The sequence below is a fragment of the Phalacrocorax aristotelis genome, chromosome 26 (genome assembly GCF_949628215.1).
Source record: "Phalacrocorax aristotelis chromosome 26, bGulAri2.1, whole genome shotgun sequence".
NCBI lineage: Eukaryota > Metazoa > Chordata > Aves > Suliformes > Phalacrocoracidae > Phalacrocorax > Phalacrocorax aristotelis.
Window position 1 is genome coordinate 1,460,532 of NC_134301.1, and position 19,998 is coordinate 1,480,529.

General features: G+C 57.7%; 1 protein-coding gene across 1 annotated transcript; it reads left to right on the top strand.

Annotated features, from left to right (window-relative positions):
* Window positions 1–628: 628 nt before the first annotated feature.
* Window positions 629–19,911, top strand: SP1 (Sp1 transcription factor). Its single transcript, XM_075075813.1, has 6 exons — window positions 629–805; window positions 2,024–2,118; window positions 2,796–4,293; window positions 14,967–15,135; window positions 15,305–15,504; window positions 15,612–19,911. Exons 1-6 carry the CDS (start codon window positions 799–801, stop codon window positions 15,929–15,931), a joined length of 2,289 nt encoding a protein of 762 aa, XP_074931914.1. The 5' UTR covers window positions 629–798; the 3' UTR covers window positions 15,932–19,911.
* The last annotated feature ends 87 nt before the right edge of the window (window positions 19,912–19,998 follow it).

Below are 19,998 nucleotides of genomic sequence, written 5' to 3' on the forward strand. Positions count from 1 at the left end.
CTGGGGGACGCCCGGCTCCCGGCAAAGCGGCGGCCGCTGCCGGGGCGGAGCCAGCACCAAAATGGCGCCTTTTCCGCCACATTCCCGGCGCCGCCAAGCCGTCCCTCCAAGGGCGCAGCCCGGCCGTTCACCCCGCCTCTTCGCGGCGCCCATTGGTCAGTTTGAGACGGACCGCCGTTATCATTGGCGGGGCGCCCCGCCGCGGCCGACGCCTCCGAGTTAGGATTGGGCAGCGCACCCGTCAGTGTACGAGCCCGCCTTCCCCACCTCGGCGCGATCTGCGCGGCCGATTGACGGTCCGTACTGCCAGTCACTCCTCCGCCCCGCCTTCCCCTCCTCATTGGCGGCGGCGCGCGCCCATCACGCCGCGGCCCACGCCGCCGCGGCCGCTCCCATACGGGGTCTCCCCTGCGAGCCCGCGCGGGCGCCGATTGGCCCCCGCCGCCGCCGGCCCCCCCCTCCCGCTCCTCCATTGGCCGCCGCCCGCGGCGCTCCCCCTCCCCCACGGGGCGGGGCGGCGGGGGCGGTGCTCCTCCCGCCTCCCTCCCCCCTCCGCCGTCCCGCCCTCGTTCTCCACTGGCCGTTCCACCCATCACTCGCCCGCCCGCGGCGGTGTTTCATTGGCGGACGGGTCGGCGGAGGCGGGCCGCGGGGCCGGGGCCGCGGCGCGCGGCTCCCTCCCTCGGCAGCCCCTTGGCGGTCACCGGCGGGGTTAGGCCGCCTCGTCAGCGAGTCGGGCCCGCCCGCCCCTCCTCTCCCCCGCCCCGCCGCCGCTCGGGCTCGCCCCCCCCGGCCACCATGAGCGGTAAGGACGGGCCCGCCGTGCCGGCGGAGGAGGAGGGGGGAGGCGGGCGAGGGGCGCCAAGGCCGCCCAGGCACACGCAAACGACGGCGCCCGCCCGCTCGGAGGGGCCAGAGGCGGCCCCGCCCCACGCCGGGCCGGGCCCCGCCGGGCCGGGCCTCGCCGCGCCGCGCCGGGGGGACCTGACGGGGGAGGGACCCGGGGGAGGGGGAAGGCCTCGGGGGAGGGACCCTGCGGACGGGCCGGGCCGCGCTGGGAGCAGAGGGGGGGGCGTGATGGGGGAGGCCCCAGTAATTGGCGGGGGGGGGGGGGCAGCGGCGAAGTGGGGGGTGTTTGAGGGAAGATCCCGGGGGATTGGGCGCGGAGAGGAGGGTTTTTTGCGGGGGGGAGGGTGTAGGTTTTGGGGGGAGGGGGTGAGGGTGGGTATTGGGGAGAGGGGCGCTTCTCCCACCACCACCCCCGCCCCAGCTGAGGAAGGCGCCGTGCGGGGGCGGATGCGGGGGGGGGCCGTGAGGAGGGTGTGACCGGGTGGGGGTGTTGCGGGGGGGCCCACGGAAGCGGGGCTGGGGGGGGACCTTGGTGAGGGGCGCTGGGGGCGTGGGTGGGAATGGGGGGCACAAAGCCCGGGTTCTGGTTGGGGAGGGGGGGGTTGCAGGCGGAGGAGGGCGTTCCTGATCGGTGGGATTTGGGGGGAGCAGGGACACCCTCCCCCGCCCTCGGCGGTGGGGTCACAGCGAGTGCGGATGGGGGAGCCCCTGCCCGGGGATCCCTGGGGAGCCCCGTGGGCTGGACCCGCGGTGGGGAATCCCGTGGGCAGGGCGGGCAGAGCGCCTCCGGGGTGGATCCACCGAGGGCCGGGGCAGGAGGTGTGCTCCCAGGCAGCGGGGAAGGGAAAGGGGAGGCCCGGGGAGGACCTCGACGGGGGCCAGGGAGTGTCCCGAGCAGCCGGGGAGGAGCTGGGGCCTGGAGCTGGGCCGGGTCCTCCTCTGCCTGTCCTGCTGCCAGCTCCCCTTTGGCAGCTCCCTCTGGTTCCCAGCCCCTTCACGCCAGTGCCCGGGAAAGCACACGGTCCCCCCAGAGTGCCTGCCAGCGTGCCATCCCCACTCTGCCCAGCTCTCCTGCCTTCCCTGCCCGTGACTCCCCGTGCGTCCTCGCACTCTTCACCCCCCTCTCCTGCTCAAAAATGTCTTTAACGCCGGCTGTCGTTTCCCGCCCGCGCAGACCAAGAGAGTCCCGAGGAGATGGCGACAGCCAAGCCCGAGAAGGGCGAAGGAGATGCCAGCAGTAACAGCAGCACAGGCGGTGGGGAGGGCCAGGTGAGTGTAGGGAGGGAGGAACAGCACCAAGCCCTCGGCCTCCTGGCTCCACTTGCCCTGGGGAACTCACTGTCCCCGTGGCAAAGTCCAGGGCCAAGCTGAAGTGTTTGTTTGGCCCAGCCAAGCGTTACTGCAGCTCCTCTCCCTGGGGAGAGGAAGAGAAGGGTGAGTGCATGCCGGGGGGATCGTCACACTGCCAAATGCCCCGCTGGAGCGCTGACCCGCAGCGCCTGTGGCTTCCCCTCCTCCCCCAGCTCTGCACGGTGCCCTCGAAAACATGACAGTTCCCCTGCCCCCAGTAAACACCACGGCCCTGACTGGCCCTCTTCCAGGTCGGGGTGCCTAGAAATGGCCCTCCTTCCCTGGAGTTGTTCTCCTGTGAAGAGATTCGCCTGCTTTGGGGTGGAGGAGATGTCTCTCCTTGCCTTTTACATATAGAGTCCATCCCCTTTGCTCCCTCTCACAGGGTTTTTCCCTGTGGGTTCAGTCTGTCCTGGCCTGACAGCCCTGTGTCTGGCAGTTGTATTTTTCCGGCTGTGGGTGGGTTTTCTCAGGAAGGAGTGTTTATCTTTTCCAAGTACACTCCTCCTTGCTTTCTCTTTTTTTTTCTTTTTTTTTTTTTTTAATTCCCCCGTTGGGCTGCCTCCCACTTCCTTAACTCCTCCTCTCCTTCCCAGGAATCACAGCCTTCCCCGCTGGCTCTGCTGGCAGCTACCTGCAGCAGGATCGAGTCTCCCAACGAGAATTCCAACAGCTCCCAGGGCCAGCAAGGCGGGAGCGGCGAGCTGGACCTGACAGCCGCCACTGCTCAGATCGCCCAGTCTGCCAACGGCTGGCAGATCATTTCTGCTGGCTCCAGCACACCGACGGCCTCCAAGGAACAGGGTAGCAACGGCAGCAATGGTGGAGACGCCTCCAAAAGCCGGCCCATGAGTGCGGGGCAGTACGTGGTCACGACTGCTTCCAACCTGCAGAACCAGCAGGTGCTCACGGGCCTGCCGGGAGTTATCCCGAATATCCAGTACCAGGTCATTCCCCAATTCCAAACCATTGATGGGCAGCAGCTTCAGTTTGCCACCACCCCTGCCCAAGTCAACGTGCAACAGGATGCCTCTGGTCAGCTCCAGATCATCCCTGGCACGAACCAGCAGATCATAACAAGCCGAGCGGGGACGAGTAACCTCATCGCCATGCCAAATCTGCTGCAGCAGGCTGTCCCCATCCAGGGTGTGGGCTTAGCCAACAACACCCTCTCAGGGCAAACCCAGTACGTGGCCAACGTCCCGGTGGCTCTGAACGGCAACATCACTTTGCTGCCCGTCAACAGCGTGGCCGCCAGCCTGGCTCCCACCTCTCAGACGGTCACGTTGAGCAGCTCCGGCTCACCGGACAGCAGCTCCCAGCCGGCCACCTCAGGCGCTGCCATCAGTTCCACCAACACGGCCACGTCTCACGCTAGTTCCAGCGCCTTTTTTACCAACGCCAACAGCTACTCCACCACCACCACCACCAGTAACATGGGCATCATGAATTTTTCCACCAGCGCGACGGTGGGGACCAACGTCCAGGCGCAGACACCCCAGAGGGTCAGCAGCGTCCAGAGCTCGGACTCTCTGCAGAGCCAAGTTTCTGGGGTGCCGTTGCAGCCAGGGCAGCAGAAAGAGGGGGATCAAAGTCAGCAGTCGCAGCAACAGCAGCAGCAGATTCTGATCCAACCTCAGCTGGTCCAAGGAGGGCAGGCAATCCAAGCCCTCCAGACCACCCCACTCTCTGGCCAGACCTTTGCCACTCAAGCCATCTCCCAAGACGCCTTGCAGAACCTGCAGCTCCAAGCTGTCCCCAACTCCGGGCCCATCATCATCCGAACGCCCACGGTGGGTCCCAACGGGCAGGTGAGCTGGCAGACCATCCAGCTCCAAAACCTTCAGGTTCAAAACCCCCAGGCCCAGACAATCACCTTGGCCCCCATGCAGGGAGTGTCACTGGGGCAGACAGGCAGCACCAGCACCACGCTCACCCCCATCGCCTCCCTCCCCAGCGGCACTGTCACGGTCAACGCTGCCCAGCTCTCCTCCATGCCAGGCCTCCAGACTATTAACCTCAGTGCCTTGGGAGCGTCTGGGATCCAGGTGCATCAGCTGCAAGGGCTGCCGCTGGCCATAGCAAACACTGCTGGTAAGTTGTTTTGTCTCAGTTCCTTTCCATAGCCGGGCAGAGGAAATTGAGGGCGAAATGATGTTGCCTGGCTGCACGCAGCCGCCTCTGTGCGCCGTCTGGGCTCTGCAGGGTTTGGGGCGCTGGCACAGCCATGCCAGGGCTAGAGCTGGGGGTGATCAATGCCAAAGCGAGTTGGCAAGTGGGCTGGTGCTTATGTCGGCCCTGGGAAGGTATTACTAAGTCTCTGCCTATCACCAGAAAACACTGAAACTAATTTTGGGGAGTTTCTGATCTAATTAACTCTCTTGGGCGGCTGATTGCATGAAAAGAAACAGGACGTGCCTGGGAATGGGGAAGGAGGGAGATCAGAGGAGAGGCAGGGGAGAAAGGGGATGCTGTGTGCGGCGCTAAGGGTGAAGCGTGGTTTTGTGCGAGGCTTCTGTCCTGCCCTGAGGGTCTCGGGTCGGGGTTGGGGAGCGGAGCCGAGTCCAACTCAGCTCCTCAGCTGCGGGAGCCTGCAGAAAGTGTCACGCCTTATAAAACTCAGGAATAACCTAAATTCCGCTGCCCTCCCCCTAGAAAACAAACAAACAAAAAGCCCTGGGGAGTTTCCTTGCAGGGGCGGAAGAACGGGCTCTTTAAGTGTATATTTAGCCTAAAGTTGGGTGCTGGTGTGGGACGCTGTGATCTCATCCTGCCCGAGACGGGCCTGTGTTCACGGCTGGCACAGATCTCCCTGCTCAGTTCCCCCTGGATCAGCCCCATCGTCGGCTCCCAAAACCTCCCACCAACCCCGGGGGGTGTGTGTGTGGACACGGGGGTGTGAGCTTGAGTTCGCTTGGCTTCCCTTTGGAAATGCCGTGCCTGCCTGTACGAGGGAGCTGTAAGCTCCTGCCGCAGAAGAAATTGGTGCTGAAAAGGAGCCCTGCTTGCTTTTCCAGTGTTTTTCTTTTTCATTTTCTTTTTTTTTTTTTTTTTTGTTCTGGCTCCGGCTAAAAAGGCAGTTGCTAGATTTAGTCACAGCTGAGAGGCAGCAAAAAAATGTTGCTCAATCCAACTCGTGCTTCCTTCTCGCGAGAGGAGGCGGCTGCTCTCCCGGAGTTGTTTTGCAGCAGTATTTTGGGCTGTTGCTACAGCAGCTTGGCTTGCAGGCATCCACGGGTTTATTACAGACCGCGCCGCAGTCGGGATTAGCCTGATCCTTGGATTTCCCCAAGCAGAGAGACCCATGTGTGCTAGAGCACGTTCGTTTTTACATCCAGAGCGGAGCTGATCGTGCGTCACCTCTTTTAGACGTTGAAATGCGGGTGGTGGAGGATCCCTTTGGTCTTTGCCCCCCCGGGTTGGGTGGGATCCCCTCGCCCTGCAGCCTAGCGGGGTGGCTTGCGTTGAGGCGCGCTTGTTTTGAAGGCGCCGGAGAAACGCATGGGCGACTCCTAGTTCCTGTATTTGTGCCTGGCTCTGCCCTCGGAGGTGGGGCAGGGAGGAACGCTCCAGAGACCACCCATCCAACGCGCTCACGCTGGGGAGCCGCCTCCTCCTCCCCTTTTTTTTTAGCTCAGCAGCATGTTTAGCTTTTGATCCGCAGTGACAAATTCACCATCCGACGCTGGCGGCTGCACCGAGAACCGCAGCCGAGGGCCTCGCTCTTCCCTAGCTCAGAGGATGTGACGTTCAGGCGATGCTTAAATGTTTTCTACATTTGAAAAACCAGAGCAGGGTTCAGGTTTCAAAGGGCTTGCGGGGACCCACCGAGACTCCCCCGCTCGATGGGACCTTAAGTCGGGCTCCTAGGATGAGATCACAGAGGCTGTGGCTGGGGCAGAAAGCTTCCTGGCGGGGATCCATTTGCGCAGTTTGCACAGTTTAACCCCAGGCTGGAGGAGTTTTTCTCTAGCTGGGTCTGTCAGATGTGGCGGTGGGTCCGTTTGTCCCCCTGCCACCTGCAAACAGCCCCTCTCCGGTGGATGCTGAGGCCCCCCCCAGCCCTTGCACTGGGTGCGTTGTCTTCATCTGCACCCTAGCCACGTAGCTGAGCCATCCTGTACCGCGTTGGGGGGCTGTGAAGGCCGATCCCTCCCGGTCTGAGCTGTCTGACAGCAATTTAAGGGACCGGTTTGTTACCGACTATGCCTGTTGCCCAAATTTTCCATGAGAAGCCTCCCCTTCGGCTGCTGGCGGCTCTGCGAGCACGCACCACGTGTGCTGGAACTTTCTGCACTCGCTTTCTGCTCGAGGCTAAGAGTTGGGAGGGTATTTTTTGTAGCAGAAAATGCTTCTCTGCTTCCGAGGGAGGTGAATGGAAAATAAAACCCAGGTTTGCTTGGGAGGGGAGACTGACAGCTGGTCTTCCCGGCCCCTTGGGTTTTGCCACGTGTTAAAGCGTGATAGGGAGAAAGGGGTGCGTGGCGAGGGGTTTCGGTAGCTGAGCGTGCACCCCAGCTGCCTCCCGGGCTTGCAGCCACCACGTTTCCTGCCACTTCCCTGCAAATCTGCCTTAGCTGAGCTGCTTCGAAGAGCTCAGCTCAGCTTCTTTCGGGGCTGACAGCAGCTCTGGAGTCCCAGCTTGGCTGCTGCCGTGCTGCGGGAAGCACGCGTCTCCTCTCCTGCACCCCGCTCCAGTCCACGGGCAGGGGGACTCCTCTGGGCTGTGGCTTTCAGCCTCTTGTGAGGGCTCGGGGCGAGTCGCTGATGAGATTTCTGCTTTTTGCTTTCCTTTTTGCAAAACCAGGGAGGGGAAAGGTCACCCTGGAGTAAATGACACCTGAAAATGTCTTTAAAAATCAGATTTTTGCTCCTAGGCTTGAGGCAGAGCTTAGTGCTCTCTCTAAATGTAACTCAGCTTGTGTAACTCAGCTTGTGTTTGAATCACTTAGGTGGTTTGCAGGCTGCCTCCTTCTCCTCAGTGTTAGATGGGCTGTGAATTAGGCCCCCGTGGCAGAGACATGAGGTCTGTGACCGTAATGAGCTGGTATGTGGGCAAACAGGCCTTGCAGCCGGCTCTGCTGGGGCGGGGGGGGGGGAAAGGCAGACGCAGAGCTGGGGAGGGGATTTCCTCAGCTGGCATTGCCCCAAAAACCCACACGTGGGTTTGGGTGTCACCTCTCCCCGTGCGAGTGGGCAGCGGGAATGAAGGAAAGAGGTTTTGGGTGCTCTTCTGTGGGTGTAGCAGTGCAGAGGTGAGCCTTGCATTGCTCGGACACCTGAGTGGGGTCCTTACCCCAGAGAGCAGTGTCACCCGAATGACACCCCAATGCTGGCTTGCTCAGGGAGGGGACGTCCTGCACGAGGCCCCTTTGCACAGAGGCTCTGTGGCAAGCAGGGTGGGGGTGATTTTGAGAAGTTTGCGATGCCGGGGTTTCTCTTCCCCTTTTGATGGAACTTTAGGGAGGAGGAGAGGGACTTTTTTTAGCTCCATGTCCATATCGTTTTGCCAGCGAAATGGCTCTGCCCCACATACCTGTCCCTGGCAGAGTCCTGCTGCTCAGTGCTCCGTGCCTCGGAGATAAAGAGCCCTGCCTGGCCGAGGTATGTGCTGGGTAAACAGGCGTCCGCCAGTAGCTTCCCATTAGGCCGGAGTTAAACCCCTCATCCGAGGCCCTTTTTTTGTGCAAAACAGCCTAGTGCTAAAGGATGTTTTATTCCTGGGGAGGATGGAGCTGGGAGGATGCAGGGGGCAGTAGTGGGACTGGGGATTTGCACCAGCCCCGAGCCATGCCGCTGCCTGGGTGTGTTTGGGCAGGTTGAGCTCCTTTTCTGGGTTCTGTCTATCATTCGGACCAAGGCTTGTGGTCGAATCGAGCAGTGGGACGTAGCAAGGACATCCTTCTGAAAGAAAAAAAAGGCCTTCATGGGGGAAGTAACCCTTTGAAATCGGTTTACCAAATGCATCCACAGCTCTCTGCTGCGACTTTGTTCTTACCAGGGCTCTTCCCAGCTATCGGGGCACTGACACAAAGACCTGATTGTCTCCTATTTTCTGTTTTTTAAGGGGAGCTTTGTAGCAGGGCCTTGATGAGACATCCACATGGCATCGTCTGCAAGAGGGGAGGGGAGAATCGGAATCAAACTCGGGCCAGCAAGCCCTGACAGGATCTCTCCTTAACGTGCTGTAGTTGTTTGTTTCATTACGCCCATGACATCACGTCAGAAAATAATTACATTGTGAAATTTCCTTCTCTAAACTCTAACTGGGCTGGACTTTAAATACCCTCCCAGCTTCCTTGGCTGACCTCTCTCCTTGCTGTAATAAAGAGGGTGGTTTACTGAAGAAATTACACAAATCCCAAGGGATCCTGGGGTCTGCTTGGGAAAAGGGAATGATTGCGATACAGAGCCTGTGTTATTGCCGTGCAGCTTCGTCAGGACGAGGCTGTGCCCTGCCCAAAGTTGCTGTGGGTCTGGGGCTCCATGGGGCAGCCCTGCTCCTCTTCCTCCTCCTCTTCCTCCTCCTCCTTAAGGCTCGGCCGCCCAGGAATGGGAGCGGGTTGGCAGCTGTGCTGGTCGGACTGGTTGGGTGCTGCACGCCCCGTGACTCCCCGCGGAAGAGCTTCCTCGCCCGGCTCCGGACTGTCTCGCCGGGCCCTAATCTTCCCCTTCCTTTTATCTGTGGCGACCTCAGATCCGCTGCCTCCTCGCCCAGGAGCGTGGTTTTATCACCCCTTTGCAGGAGCTGGATCCTGGGCCCCAGGAGTAGGGGTAGTTTCAGCGTGGCTCCTTTCCAGAGCGTTGGCTTTCAGGACGCTGGCTCCGCTTCGGAGTGGCTCGCGCCATCCAGCCATCTCCCCATCCCAGCGCAGGACCTGTAGGTTAGATGCTGTGAGCGATGCCGGCATGAATTCCTCCCTCTCTGCAGAGGGGCATGATTGAAAACGTGGGCTTTGAGGCTCGGAAAAAGCATCCGCCCTTGGCTGCGGTGGACGAGAGGAATACAGAGGATCAGGTGCAGTGAGAAATGCATGTGGGGATTTCCCCGTCTCCTGGGTGTGCTTTAGGCTGGGCTCAGGCCATAGCCCTCCTCCTCAGCGGTCACAGGGATCGCCCTTCCCCATCTCAGCTGGGCATTTTCTCTCTTCTGTGTTCCTCGCACATCATCAGGGACTTCTGTTTTTAACTAACCTGATTTCTTTTTCGGAGTGGTTTGGTGGGACCTGCCTATGCTAGAGGGTGAGGGTGCTCTGGCTGCCGGTTGCTGGTGGTCCGCTTTGCCCCGGCAGCACCACCCCAGTGGAGGCTTTGGCAGGACTAGAGGCTTCATCCCAGTTTCGCGGCAACCCAGACTGGAATTTAAAGGGCAAAGGAGATCCGTGTTTCAGTTTGCAGTGCGACAAAGGTATTTAGCAAGTCCTGGGGGGGTCAGGGATCTTGCGGATTGGATGAGGTGACTTCCTAGCTCACCTCCACGTCTGTCCACCCGTCATGGGGCCGGACGGACGCAGCTCCGGCTCTCCTTGCAGCCCACCTCACTCTTGACCTGACAGCTCCGTCCCTATTTATTCCTTCTCCAAAGGAAGTGTAATTTATTGTGACGCACAGAAATGTCCAACAATTAAAGGATATCGCCGAACTTGCCGTGTGGCTTTTCAAGTCATTAAACTCCAGATTAAAAGACAATTATTCAACGTGCTGCAGTCCGACTTCAAAACTGCACCGTCTTACACAGCCGGGCACCGTATGTTCCCCGCTCCACTGTCCATAACTCCGAAGAATTATTAAGCGAAATCTTGGCTAATTTACATGAATGACTTCCTACTGCAGATTAACTCATTTTGCAAATTAGTGAGGAAATCAAACGAGATAAAAATCATGGGGACTGCATTACAAAACCTACTTTGTTCCTTTGTGTAGCAAGTGCAGCTGAATTGTCTTTGATCTGTCTGGAGTAGAGCGTGGTGGTGTGTTTCGGGGCAAGGAGCGAGCACTGGCGAGGCAGCGCTGCTCGCTGCCACCCCGGGCTTTCAGACTGCAAAAGAAAAAAGAGGAGGAAACGGGGAGAACTTGAGCTGTGAGCTAGAAAGGTTTGATTTTGGGGGTTTTTCTTAGGCTCATGCCTGCTGTCTGTCATCCGCTGTGAGTGGAGATGCACCAAGAGGTTCAGGGAGCCCCGGGGCTGCATACCGCTGGGTTTTGCTGCCTTTTCTTTTAACCTTAAAACTTCCTCTTGCCTCTTTTCGTTGCGTCTGGAAGAAGCTGACATCGGTTTGTCATGCGTGCCCTGCTCTGCGTGGTGACGACTTACCCCCCTCTTCCTCTCCTGCCTCTGCAGAGTTGCAGCTGCCAATGTTGCACAGTTTGCACAAGAAACTGGTTTGTTTTTTTTTTTTCCAGATCCTTCCTAAAAATGAACATCGAGTCTGTTTCCCTTCTCCTAAGGTCAGCTGGGGTGGATCTAAAAATGCTCCTCTCTTCTATCCACAGGGCATTTCTCACCTCGTTTTAGTTTGCTAAATAAAACTACTAAACCAAAGCATTTTTCCTCCAACGAGCAGTTAGAAGACAAGAAACACCTTGTCTTGAGAGAAGTCACAAGCCAAGACTCGGGTGCTTTGGTCTTTTTTTTAATGTGTGAGACCAGCAAATGACAGCCCCTCTTCTTGGGGGTCGGTACCCCCATCCCGTGCTGAGGGAGCAGGGGCTCCTTTGGGTAAAGACAGGTCAGGTACAGGAGCCAGGTGTGGCAAAGCAGGGTCAGCTCCTGCCCCTGTTGCCTGTCTTCGCAGGCAAGTCCCTCCCAGGGGTTTTCCAAGGATTAAACCCCTTCCTTGCTCTGCTATTAATATATTTTCTCAGGATTTCAATGACCTGAGCATGGACCAGGGACTTGGCAGCCTTTATGAAAGCTTTGGTCTTAGAAGTAATCTATATTAGTGGAGATAATAAATGTAAATTATCCAGCTGGTTTCTTTCCACCAAGCGTTCTCCTGAAACTGCAATATTCTGGAGACTTCGGCGCGTCCTGATATGCGAAGAATGAAGCGTGTACGTACAAGATCTGTCTTCTCTTGCCATAATTTATTTATACCTTAATTAGATGCGAGCCATAGATTACCAGAAGGAGGATTTGGGTTTTTTCCCCTCCATATGACATGCCAACAGACTATAAAATGCTGCGTAGGCTTTTGCATGTTTGAAGATTGAAGCCATTCCAAGACATCAGGGCTGGATTCTCCCCCTCCCAAGCATATTTTTGGGGAATGCGTGTGTGTCTTCTCCTTCCTTTTTACAACAGCTCTCCCCGGATGGCGCATACGCGACAGGGAAATCTCTAATCTGTCGCTGTAGTGCAAGCTGTTGTCGTTGGCTTATAAAGCTTAAAAAAAAAACAACCCTCCCTGGTTCCCTTCATGCTGGTTTTAGACTGTAAACATATGTTGCAAGAGCTGGAGGGGGGACTGAAAAGGTTTTGTCCTAAAATTGCTAAACTTTGTGGGAGCGCAGGAATGTTACCGATGAGGTACGGGAGGGCCCAGCCGAGATTTCTGAGCGGGGCTCAAAATTGTGTCCCCTTTGGGGGGGACAAAGAATTTCCTTCCTCCTGCCCGGTGGTGGTGTTGAACAGCCAGACCTGGCCTGGTCGCTGTCACTCGATGGCCAACAATATTCCTCTGCGGTTTGGTGTCCTGGTGTGAGGGCAGACACAACCATCACCGTTGTGGTTATTAACGCTCCTGCCACGCAGGAGCCCCATCCAAGGGCTGAACTGGTCCGAGTGTGTCGGTCACGGGTGTTATTTGTCGCGTCTTTCAGCTGTGATTCAGCCGAGCGTTTCCTCCCACCCTGGTGCGGGCTGGAGGGGACCATCCACAGGGTTATATGGTCTTTGAGGCCGGCGCCATCCTTTAACACACGATGCTGGGGCGCGGACACGTGAGCGCAGCCCCTCGCTGTAACACAGATGACATCCCGGCTTCTGCTTAGGCGGTGACGTGTGCCTTGTCCCCCTGCAGACAAACCAGCCCTGGTGTGACGTAAGTAGAGACGGGGCGAGCAGATGAGTCAGGGTTCGTTTCCTTGATCGCAACCCGTCTCTCTTGGTTGTTGCTTTGATGCTCTGCGTGTCTCAGTCCTCGACGGCAAAGGGCTTGCCCAGTGCTGCCCTCTCCCAGGAAATCTAGACCCCTGTGGGCTTGAGGGGCAGAGTAGTCAGCCCTAATTTTAAGCCTCCCTGTTTGTGCGCTGCTGCCTGGGAGAGCGGAGCTCCTCTTGAGGAGCCAGCCTGGAGGACTGAAATCGGAGCTGTTCCTCTCGCTGGAGGAAGCCCAGGCTTGGAGCTTGGCCCAGCTGCACACATAAACCCCCACCGGCCGCGCAGATCGTTGGCAGTGCCACTGCAGAGCTGTTGGGCGTCGTGGCCCTGAGCTGGCTGGTGCCCCAAGTAGCCAGGCATCTATTCCTGGTGGCTTTTGTCCTTTCCTGAGCGTGGGCCCCTGCCCCAGCTCCTCCGCTAAGCTTTGCCAGGGCACCACTGACACCTGCTGGTAACAGCAAAGCCGTGGGGCCCGAGGAAGGCTGCCCGCTGAAACTCTTCGTCATTCCCCCCTCGCTGTCTCTGCGTTGTGAAACTCCCTCCTGGCCACAGGACGAGAGCCCAGCGTGCTGCTAATGGACGTTTCGGGCCGGCATAAGTCTGAAGTTTATCCTTCTTCAGCGCCAGCACCTCTCCTGCGGATGCTTGGTGTGCCCCCTCCCGCCTAGAAGCTGTTACGTGGAGAATCAGGTTTTTAAAGCACATTTCACCGCTTTGCTGAAGGTACTCGTCCCAGCTTCTCAATACGGTGGCCTCCTGTGGTACCACCGCTGGCGGCGGCATCTCAGTCCCCGTGCCGGGGAGGGGGCCTTCATTCCTGCAGCCCTGTCGTGACACAGCTCTGGGGGACGCTGGCAGCGGGACCATGGGCTGTTTTTTGCGAGCGCCGGCTTTGGAAACTGCAGCCTTGTGATGTTTGCGCTCTCCGTTTAAGAAGCACCTTCCAGGTACGGGGAAGAGGAGATGGAGGGAGTGAAGTGGCATCCCCCAGGCACCACGTTATCCCTTACGTCCCGATATCCCCATCAGCCTTTGTCAGGGCTGGCTGGCACGGTCCTTCCCATTAATTCATCCTCGCTGGAGCCAGCTGGGCAGCTGCTGATGAACAGCATCGGGAAAGCCCCCAGATGGGTGTTTTTGGGGAAGACACCCCGCAACACAGCCTCATTTCCCAGCAGTGGGAGAGGATCTCCGGAAAGAGCGGCAGAGCGCAGTGTCATTTGCTGTTGGGGACAAGTGCGTGCTTGTTTTACACTTGTTTTGTCTCAGCCCTGTCTTCAAACGCCACCACGTTCAGGCAGCGGTCTCGACCCTGGCTGCCTACTTGCGAGGAACTCGGTAGGAAAAAGGTGAATTTTGGGCTCAAATCGCAGCCCGTAGCCAGCCAAGGATGCCGCCGCCCGTCCGGCGGAAGCGGCTTGGCTCTAAATCTGCCGTTAGACCTATTGGCATATGTTAATTGCAGCTGAAAAGAGATTACTCAGCCTGCCGTCTCTGCGCCCGCTCTGGCTTTTCAGCATGAAAATAATCAAGCAGCGGAGCTTGAAGGGAAATAAAACACTTGTGAAGTTTAGATGGGGTTATTGGAGAAGCAATTAGATGACAGCATAAGCGTAGAGCAATAAAATGGCAATGAAAACTGATAGGCTTAAAAACTTCCTACCCCTCAACCCTGCCGTTACGGATGGTTTATATTTGTCTGCATTTGGGAGATCGTCAGCACTACCCTGCGGTTCCTACGGCTTTTATAATTGGGAATTGCTCCTCGGGAGAGGGAGGGACTGTGCTCCGTGAGCAGCGCCAGATGATTTTTCAACTTTATATATATATATATCCCTTTCTGTAATCGCAGTAATTAACCAGTGAGCGCGTGCCGGTAATATCTTTGCTGATGGATGCTGCTGAAGACTACGGTCTTCCAGCCCGCTTTATTTATCGCTGCCTTTTTTTCTTGGGGTGGGGGGTTGGCAGGAAGGTTTGCATCTGCTCTGTAGATTTATCCTAAATTGTTGCTTTCATCAAGTTCAAGCTGGAGAGATGCTGGAAGAGGGAAAACTGCCTCTTTCAGCCCAAAAAACAAAGGGGGCAAAGGGACCTTGGTGAGGTCGGTAGCAAGGTGTGATTTGGAGAAGCCCAGGTTTCCCTTGGCGATATTTTGACACTTGCCTTATCGCTGACACCAATTCAAGCTGGCCTTTGCTGCTCAGCTTACATTTTTGCTCTGTTTTCTGCGCTAGTTTAGCTGAAATAGCTGAAATAGTTGGCAGGTGGCTGGAGTGACGTAGGGGGACTGTTTTTCATGAGAGACACGGCTCTTGCCTCTCCTCTGGACACAAGTCAGAAGGCGTGGACCAAAATGTGGGGCGATGTGTGGGAGCTGGGGGGACCCCGCTGCTTTGCTGGGGGCTGCAGAGGGCGGGGAGAGCCCCGGGGCTCTAGGGAAGGATTGGTATGGGATTGCCAGGGCTCAAAAACTCTGGAGCCTGTGGAAAGCCGAGGGAGAAGGCTGTAATTAATAACTTCCTTTGGCTCAATCAGGCTGAGACCCTCCCGGCTTTGTGGTTGTCGTGGGGAAAGGCCGGGAAAAGCCCCTCTCGCTTCCCTCCTGCTGCTGGGGGCTTTGCTGACTGAGAGCCCACAGTAACCTCCTGTGGTTTTCTTCCAGGCGACCACGGTGCTCAGCTGGGTCTTCACGGCACGAGCGGAGACGGGCTGGGAGACGAGAACGCGGCTGTAGAGGAAGGAGAGACCAGCCCGGACCCGCAACCCCAGCAAGGACGGAAAGTACGGAGGGAAGCATGTACCTGTCCTTACTGCAAAGACAGTGAGGGAAGGTAAGGCTGCTCTGCTGCAGATCCGGCAACGCCGGGCTGCCCAAGCAACCTCCGAACCTCCGGGAGCAGGCTGAAACCCCAAAAGCACCTTGTTTGGCCCCATTCTCCCTCTCTCCAGTCAGCTGGAGCTTTCAGGGTTGTTTTAACTCTTTCCATCGGACTCTTGCAGGAGCTCTGGGGATCCAGGTAAAAAAAAGCAACACATCTGCCACATCCCGGGCTGCGGGAAGGTGTACGGCAAAACGTCTCACCTCCGGGCTCACCTGCGGTGGCACACCGGGGAGCGACCCTTCGTCTGCACCTGGATCCTCTGCGGCAAGCGTTTCACCCGCAGCGACGAGCTGCAGCGACACAAGCGCACGCACACAGGTAGGGCTCGGGATGCTGCTTTCCCCGGGGTCCGTCACCTTCTTGCCAGCCTGGGTTGGGGGAGGGCCCAGCCTCTGCCTGACCCCTCTCCCCCTCCCCTCTTCCAGGGGAGAAGAAATTCGCCTGCCCGGAGTGCCCCAAACGTTTCATGAGGAGCGACCACCTCTCCAAGCACATCAAGACCCACGCGAACAAGAAGGGAGGCGCGGGCAACAACGTGGCCATGAACGTCTCCACCGTCCCCATGGACACGGGGGCCTCGGCGGAGGGTAACGGCGGGGCCACCCCCTCAGCCCTCATCGCCACCAACATGGTGGCCATGGAAGCCATCTGCCCCGAGGGCATCGCCCGCCTGGCCAGCAGCGGCATCAACGTGATGCAGGTGGCCGATCTCCAGTCCATCAACATCAGCGGCAACGGGTTCTGAGGGCGAAGCGGGACGCGGGCACCGGCAGGCGACACGGCGGCGCCGGGCGGCACGGGGCCGAGAGGCGAGCGGAGACGGAGCCGGGAGCTATTTTCACCGCGAGGGCGATGTCCCTTGTCACCCTCCAGCACTAAAGCCCAGCTCCTCTTACCTGGGATCGCAGCCCTCCTTGAGCTGTCCGACCTCCGGGGCCCGGTGACCACACACGAAGGCCAGAGCTATATATATATTTTTTAATTTCGGCTTGACCTTATTATTATTATTCCCCCCCACCCCCCATCTCCCACTCCCTCCCTGAGATCCATCTGCCCCTCCGTAGCTAGCCTTCGACGCCATCATGCCTTGGTAAAAGTATATGATCGTTGAAATACTTTTTAGGAAAAAAAAAAAAAAACAACAAAAAACCCACAAAAAAAATCAAAGAAAAAAAAAGACAAAAAAAAACCCAGCCAAAACACACACACCCCCCCCTAAAAAAAGGAAAAAAAAAAAGGAAAAAAAGATTCTATATTATTATTATATATATAAAAATATAAAATGTGTTTGTTTGAGAGAGGAGAGATTTTGCTGCGACCATGGCTTGGTCCCTTTGATGCCTTATCTTGGAACAGGTCGACCCTGTGGGGCAGTTCGGACAGTGCCCGAGCTGACCTTCAGACCTTATATTACATTTTACATTGTAATCTTAAAAGAAAAAAAAGGAAAAAAAAAAAAAAATCCCCCCGTCGTTTTTGTACGCTTTGCTTTTAGGTTGTTCTTTAATTTCTTTGTAATTATTCGGGTGAGGTTTTGCTTCCCCCCCCCCGCCCTCCACCCCCGACCTTGTAAAAACAGCTGCCCTCTCCCTGCCCTTCACTGGACTTTTTGATCTTTATTTTCCAGCGATCTTCTTTACGAAGATCCTTTTCCTCTGGCTTTTCTAAATCCTCGCTCTGGCGGGCTGAGCGGTGACTCTACACGTGGAATCGAGTTGTAAAGGGTTTCGTGCGGGTTCACTCGAGCTATTTAGCAGAGGGTCTGAGACCCGGTGCGTTGGGGTACGGCGGGAGACGGCTCGGGAGGTCCTCCTCGGGGAAAACGTCTATTTTTCTGGGGCCGCTGTTGGTCATAAGAATAATAATAATTCTGAAAAACCAGTGCCTCCGGAGCTGGTCGGCGGGAGATGGCACTTTTCCACCCCGGAGAGGTCCCGGCGGCGAGGGGACGCGGGACAGGTTTTGCCTCGTGGGTTTTGCCGTGACGCGGCTGGAGGTGGCTCCTTGCGCGTCCTCCTGAAAAAAGGTGTTGGAAATGGGGGACGGTTCAGGGAAAACCCTTTTCGGTTTTCCATACCTGGCTTTTTCCCCACCCTGGGAGGGCCGGGACAGCTCAGTCCTCTTCCGTTCTTCCTCCCACACCCTCCTCTTCCTGCTCCAGTCCAGACAATATCTGCCCTTTCCCCTCCGGCTGTAAACAGGCAGGGGCTGCCCTGCCCGCCGCAGGAAGGAGCCGTGGGGGGGCCCGGCGCCGTCCCCCCAATACCAGGGGGGGATTTCATCTCAGGGTGATGCAGAGCACGTGGGGCAGCTTTGATTTCATCCCCGAAACAAGGCAACGGTGGGACGTGGGTCCCAACCACCCCCTCGAAGGCAGCAGGGAGCCTTTTTGGTGAAATCTCTTTGTTTCCGAGCAGAAATTTTGGGGCGAAACGAGCACGAAACGGGTTTGAGCTGGAGAGGAGAGCGCGCTGCCGGGAAGCTTAGAGGAGAGCTGAGCAGAGCAGGCAGCGTCGGTTGTAGGAGCGACCCCGGGGTGTGGAAGCAAACCCCGGTTCGGAGCTGGAGAGCGTGTTGAGTGGTTTGGGGAGGTGGAGGCGGCCGCCGGCATCCCCGTCTCACTGGGTCGACGCTCGTCGTGTGTCTCCCCTTTGCTTGCGGGGGGAAGCCGGTGTGGAGGCCAGAAAACACACACACCCCCCCCCCCGGGTTTTACTCGCAGATCTTGGATCCGTGAATCCCACCTGCCAACGGCGTCTTCCTCCCTCCCCACCCAAACGCGAGGGGTTCTGCTGTCTCATTTTTCTACAAGCGTTTTATTTTTCCCTGCCTGAGGATAACCAGGAAATTTCCCAGGATGCGGAGAGTGGGTGACACACACACACACATAGAGAGCCGCCCGCCGTGCTCCCCGCGCCCGGAGATGTCTCCTCCCGCCCTGCGCTGCCCGGTGGGCTTCGGCATAGCCGGGAGGCAGATGTCGGCTCGGGGCTGAGGTTGCCAAAATCACTCAGGTGGGCTTGAAAGGCCTTTGGAGAGGAATTAAACCAGCGTTCCCCAGCCGGGGCACCCCCGGGAGAGCCTCGGGGGCTGAATTTTCTACAGAACCCCGAGTTTATCCACGCTCGGATGCTTCTCATGGCAAGGTGGGCTCCGCCGGAGCCAGGGAAACCCCTGAATCCACACCAGGGACCCCCCCTCCCCTCTCCGGGGCCGAACCATCGGTGGCAAAACCCAGCCAAACTGTGAAGCGCGAAGGTGTTTTTACCTTGGTTTGTTGGTTTTTTGGGTTTTCGGTTTGTTTTTTTTTTTTAAAAAAAGAAAAAAGAAGAAAAAGCTCTGCAGGGAGGGAGGCGGCGAGCGTGGCGATTCCTCCGGCCGATCTTTCCGCTCTCTCTCTCTCTCGATATATATTTTTGCATTTGTATATTTTTATATAGGAAACTTTAAGCATTTGTATTTTAATAATCTGTGAAGCACTATGAGTTCCCCAGCGCGTCGTGTCCGTCTCTTCCCCCCCCCTTGATACTGGAAGCTACAGAGAATTGGTAGAAAACAGGAATTTTTTAATTTAATTATTGATATGGGTTGGGTTTTTCCCCCCGCCCCTTACCCCCACCCCATAACCTGGGGGTCCCCGAGACCCCCGTGCTTGCCGGCTCTGCTCCGTCCCAGCCCACCCTGCGCCCAGCAGGGATCAAGTGCCAAACCCGCATCCCAAAACCTCGCCGAGGGGATGGGCTGTGCCGTGGGATTTTGGGGTGTCGTCGTTGTCCCCCCCACCCCGGGTGACGTTCCCCATCATCCCTGATGAAGCTTAATTTTCCTATGGAAACGCGGCCGGGAGGTGGGGGGGCCCTCGGTGGGGTCCTGGGGGACCCTGGGGCCAGTGGGGGGGGGGGGGGGGGGGGGCTCCACACGGAGCTCGGGGTGCTTGCCCTCCCCCGTGTTTTGGGGGGTCAGAGGGTTTGGGGGGGGCGGTGAGGGGAGGGCAGCTGGACCCGTTCATCCCCTTTTTGGCTCTGTGGCACCCAGGCCCCCACCCTGCTCCGTGCACCCCACGGGCCCCCCCAAAACCCCCCCAGCCACCCCCCGGGCAGGGGGGGGACACACAAAAACGTGCCTTGATAAGGGGGTGACAGGCTGGGGTGAGCCCCCGCTCCCCTCCTGCCTCCCCCAGACTTTTATATCCCCCTCCAGGGGGTTTGCAGCGGGGGGGGGGGAGGGAGGAAATTAGGGTGTCAGGGCCATCCCCAAGGCTCCCCCCATCTCCCAGCTTTAATCCACTGTCACCCCTTAATTTTGGGGGGGCCGGGGCCAGTCTATGCAGCGCGGGGGTGGGCAGGGGGGTCCCGCAGGATCCGGCCCCTCCACACTGGCAATAATTCTCTCTCCCTGTCTAAAGACTGTTTGATCTTGTCATGTCTGTGCTATATATTAAATCTTTTTTGGGGGGGTGGGGGGTATTTTTGTGTTTTAAAAATCAGGTGGCTGATGTAATAACACCCAAAAACACGGGTTTTGGGTTCGTTTGGGGGTTTGTTTTGTTGTTTTTGATTTTGTTTTGTTGTTGTTTTTGGGTTTTTTTGTTTTGTTTTTTTTTTTTTCCCCAAAGTGCTATTTTTTGTACAAAAAGACTTAGATTAAAATGTTAGGTTTTTTGGGGGGGCTCCTTTGTAAACGGGGAATGACGATTTCTTTTTGTAATAAACACGAGTCGCTGGCGTTGTCTGGAAATCTGCGGGGGTTCGACTGGGGGAGCGCGGCTCGTTTTTGGGGGGGGCGGGTTCAGTCCCAGGTGGGGAAACCGAG

Excerpts from the sequence above, each read along its gene's own strand:
- SP1 (XM_075075813.1), top strand. Across the intron at positions 2,119-2,795 it reads CAGGCGGTGGGGAGGGCCAG|GAATCACAGCCTTCCCCGCT; the intron begins GTGAGTGTAGGG and ends TCTCCTTCCCAG. Across the intron at positions 15,505-15,611 it reads ACACAAGCGCACGCACACAG|GGGAGAAGAAATTCGCCTGC; the intron begins GTAGGGCTCGGG and ends CCCCTCTTCCAG.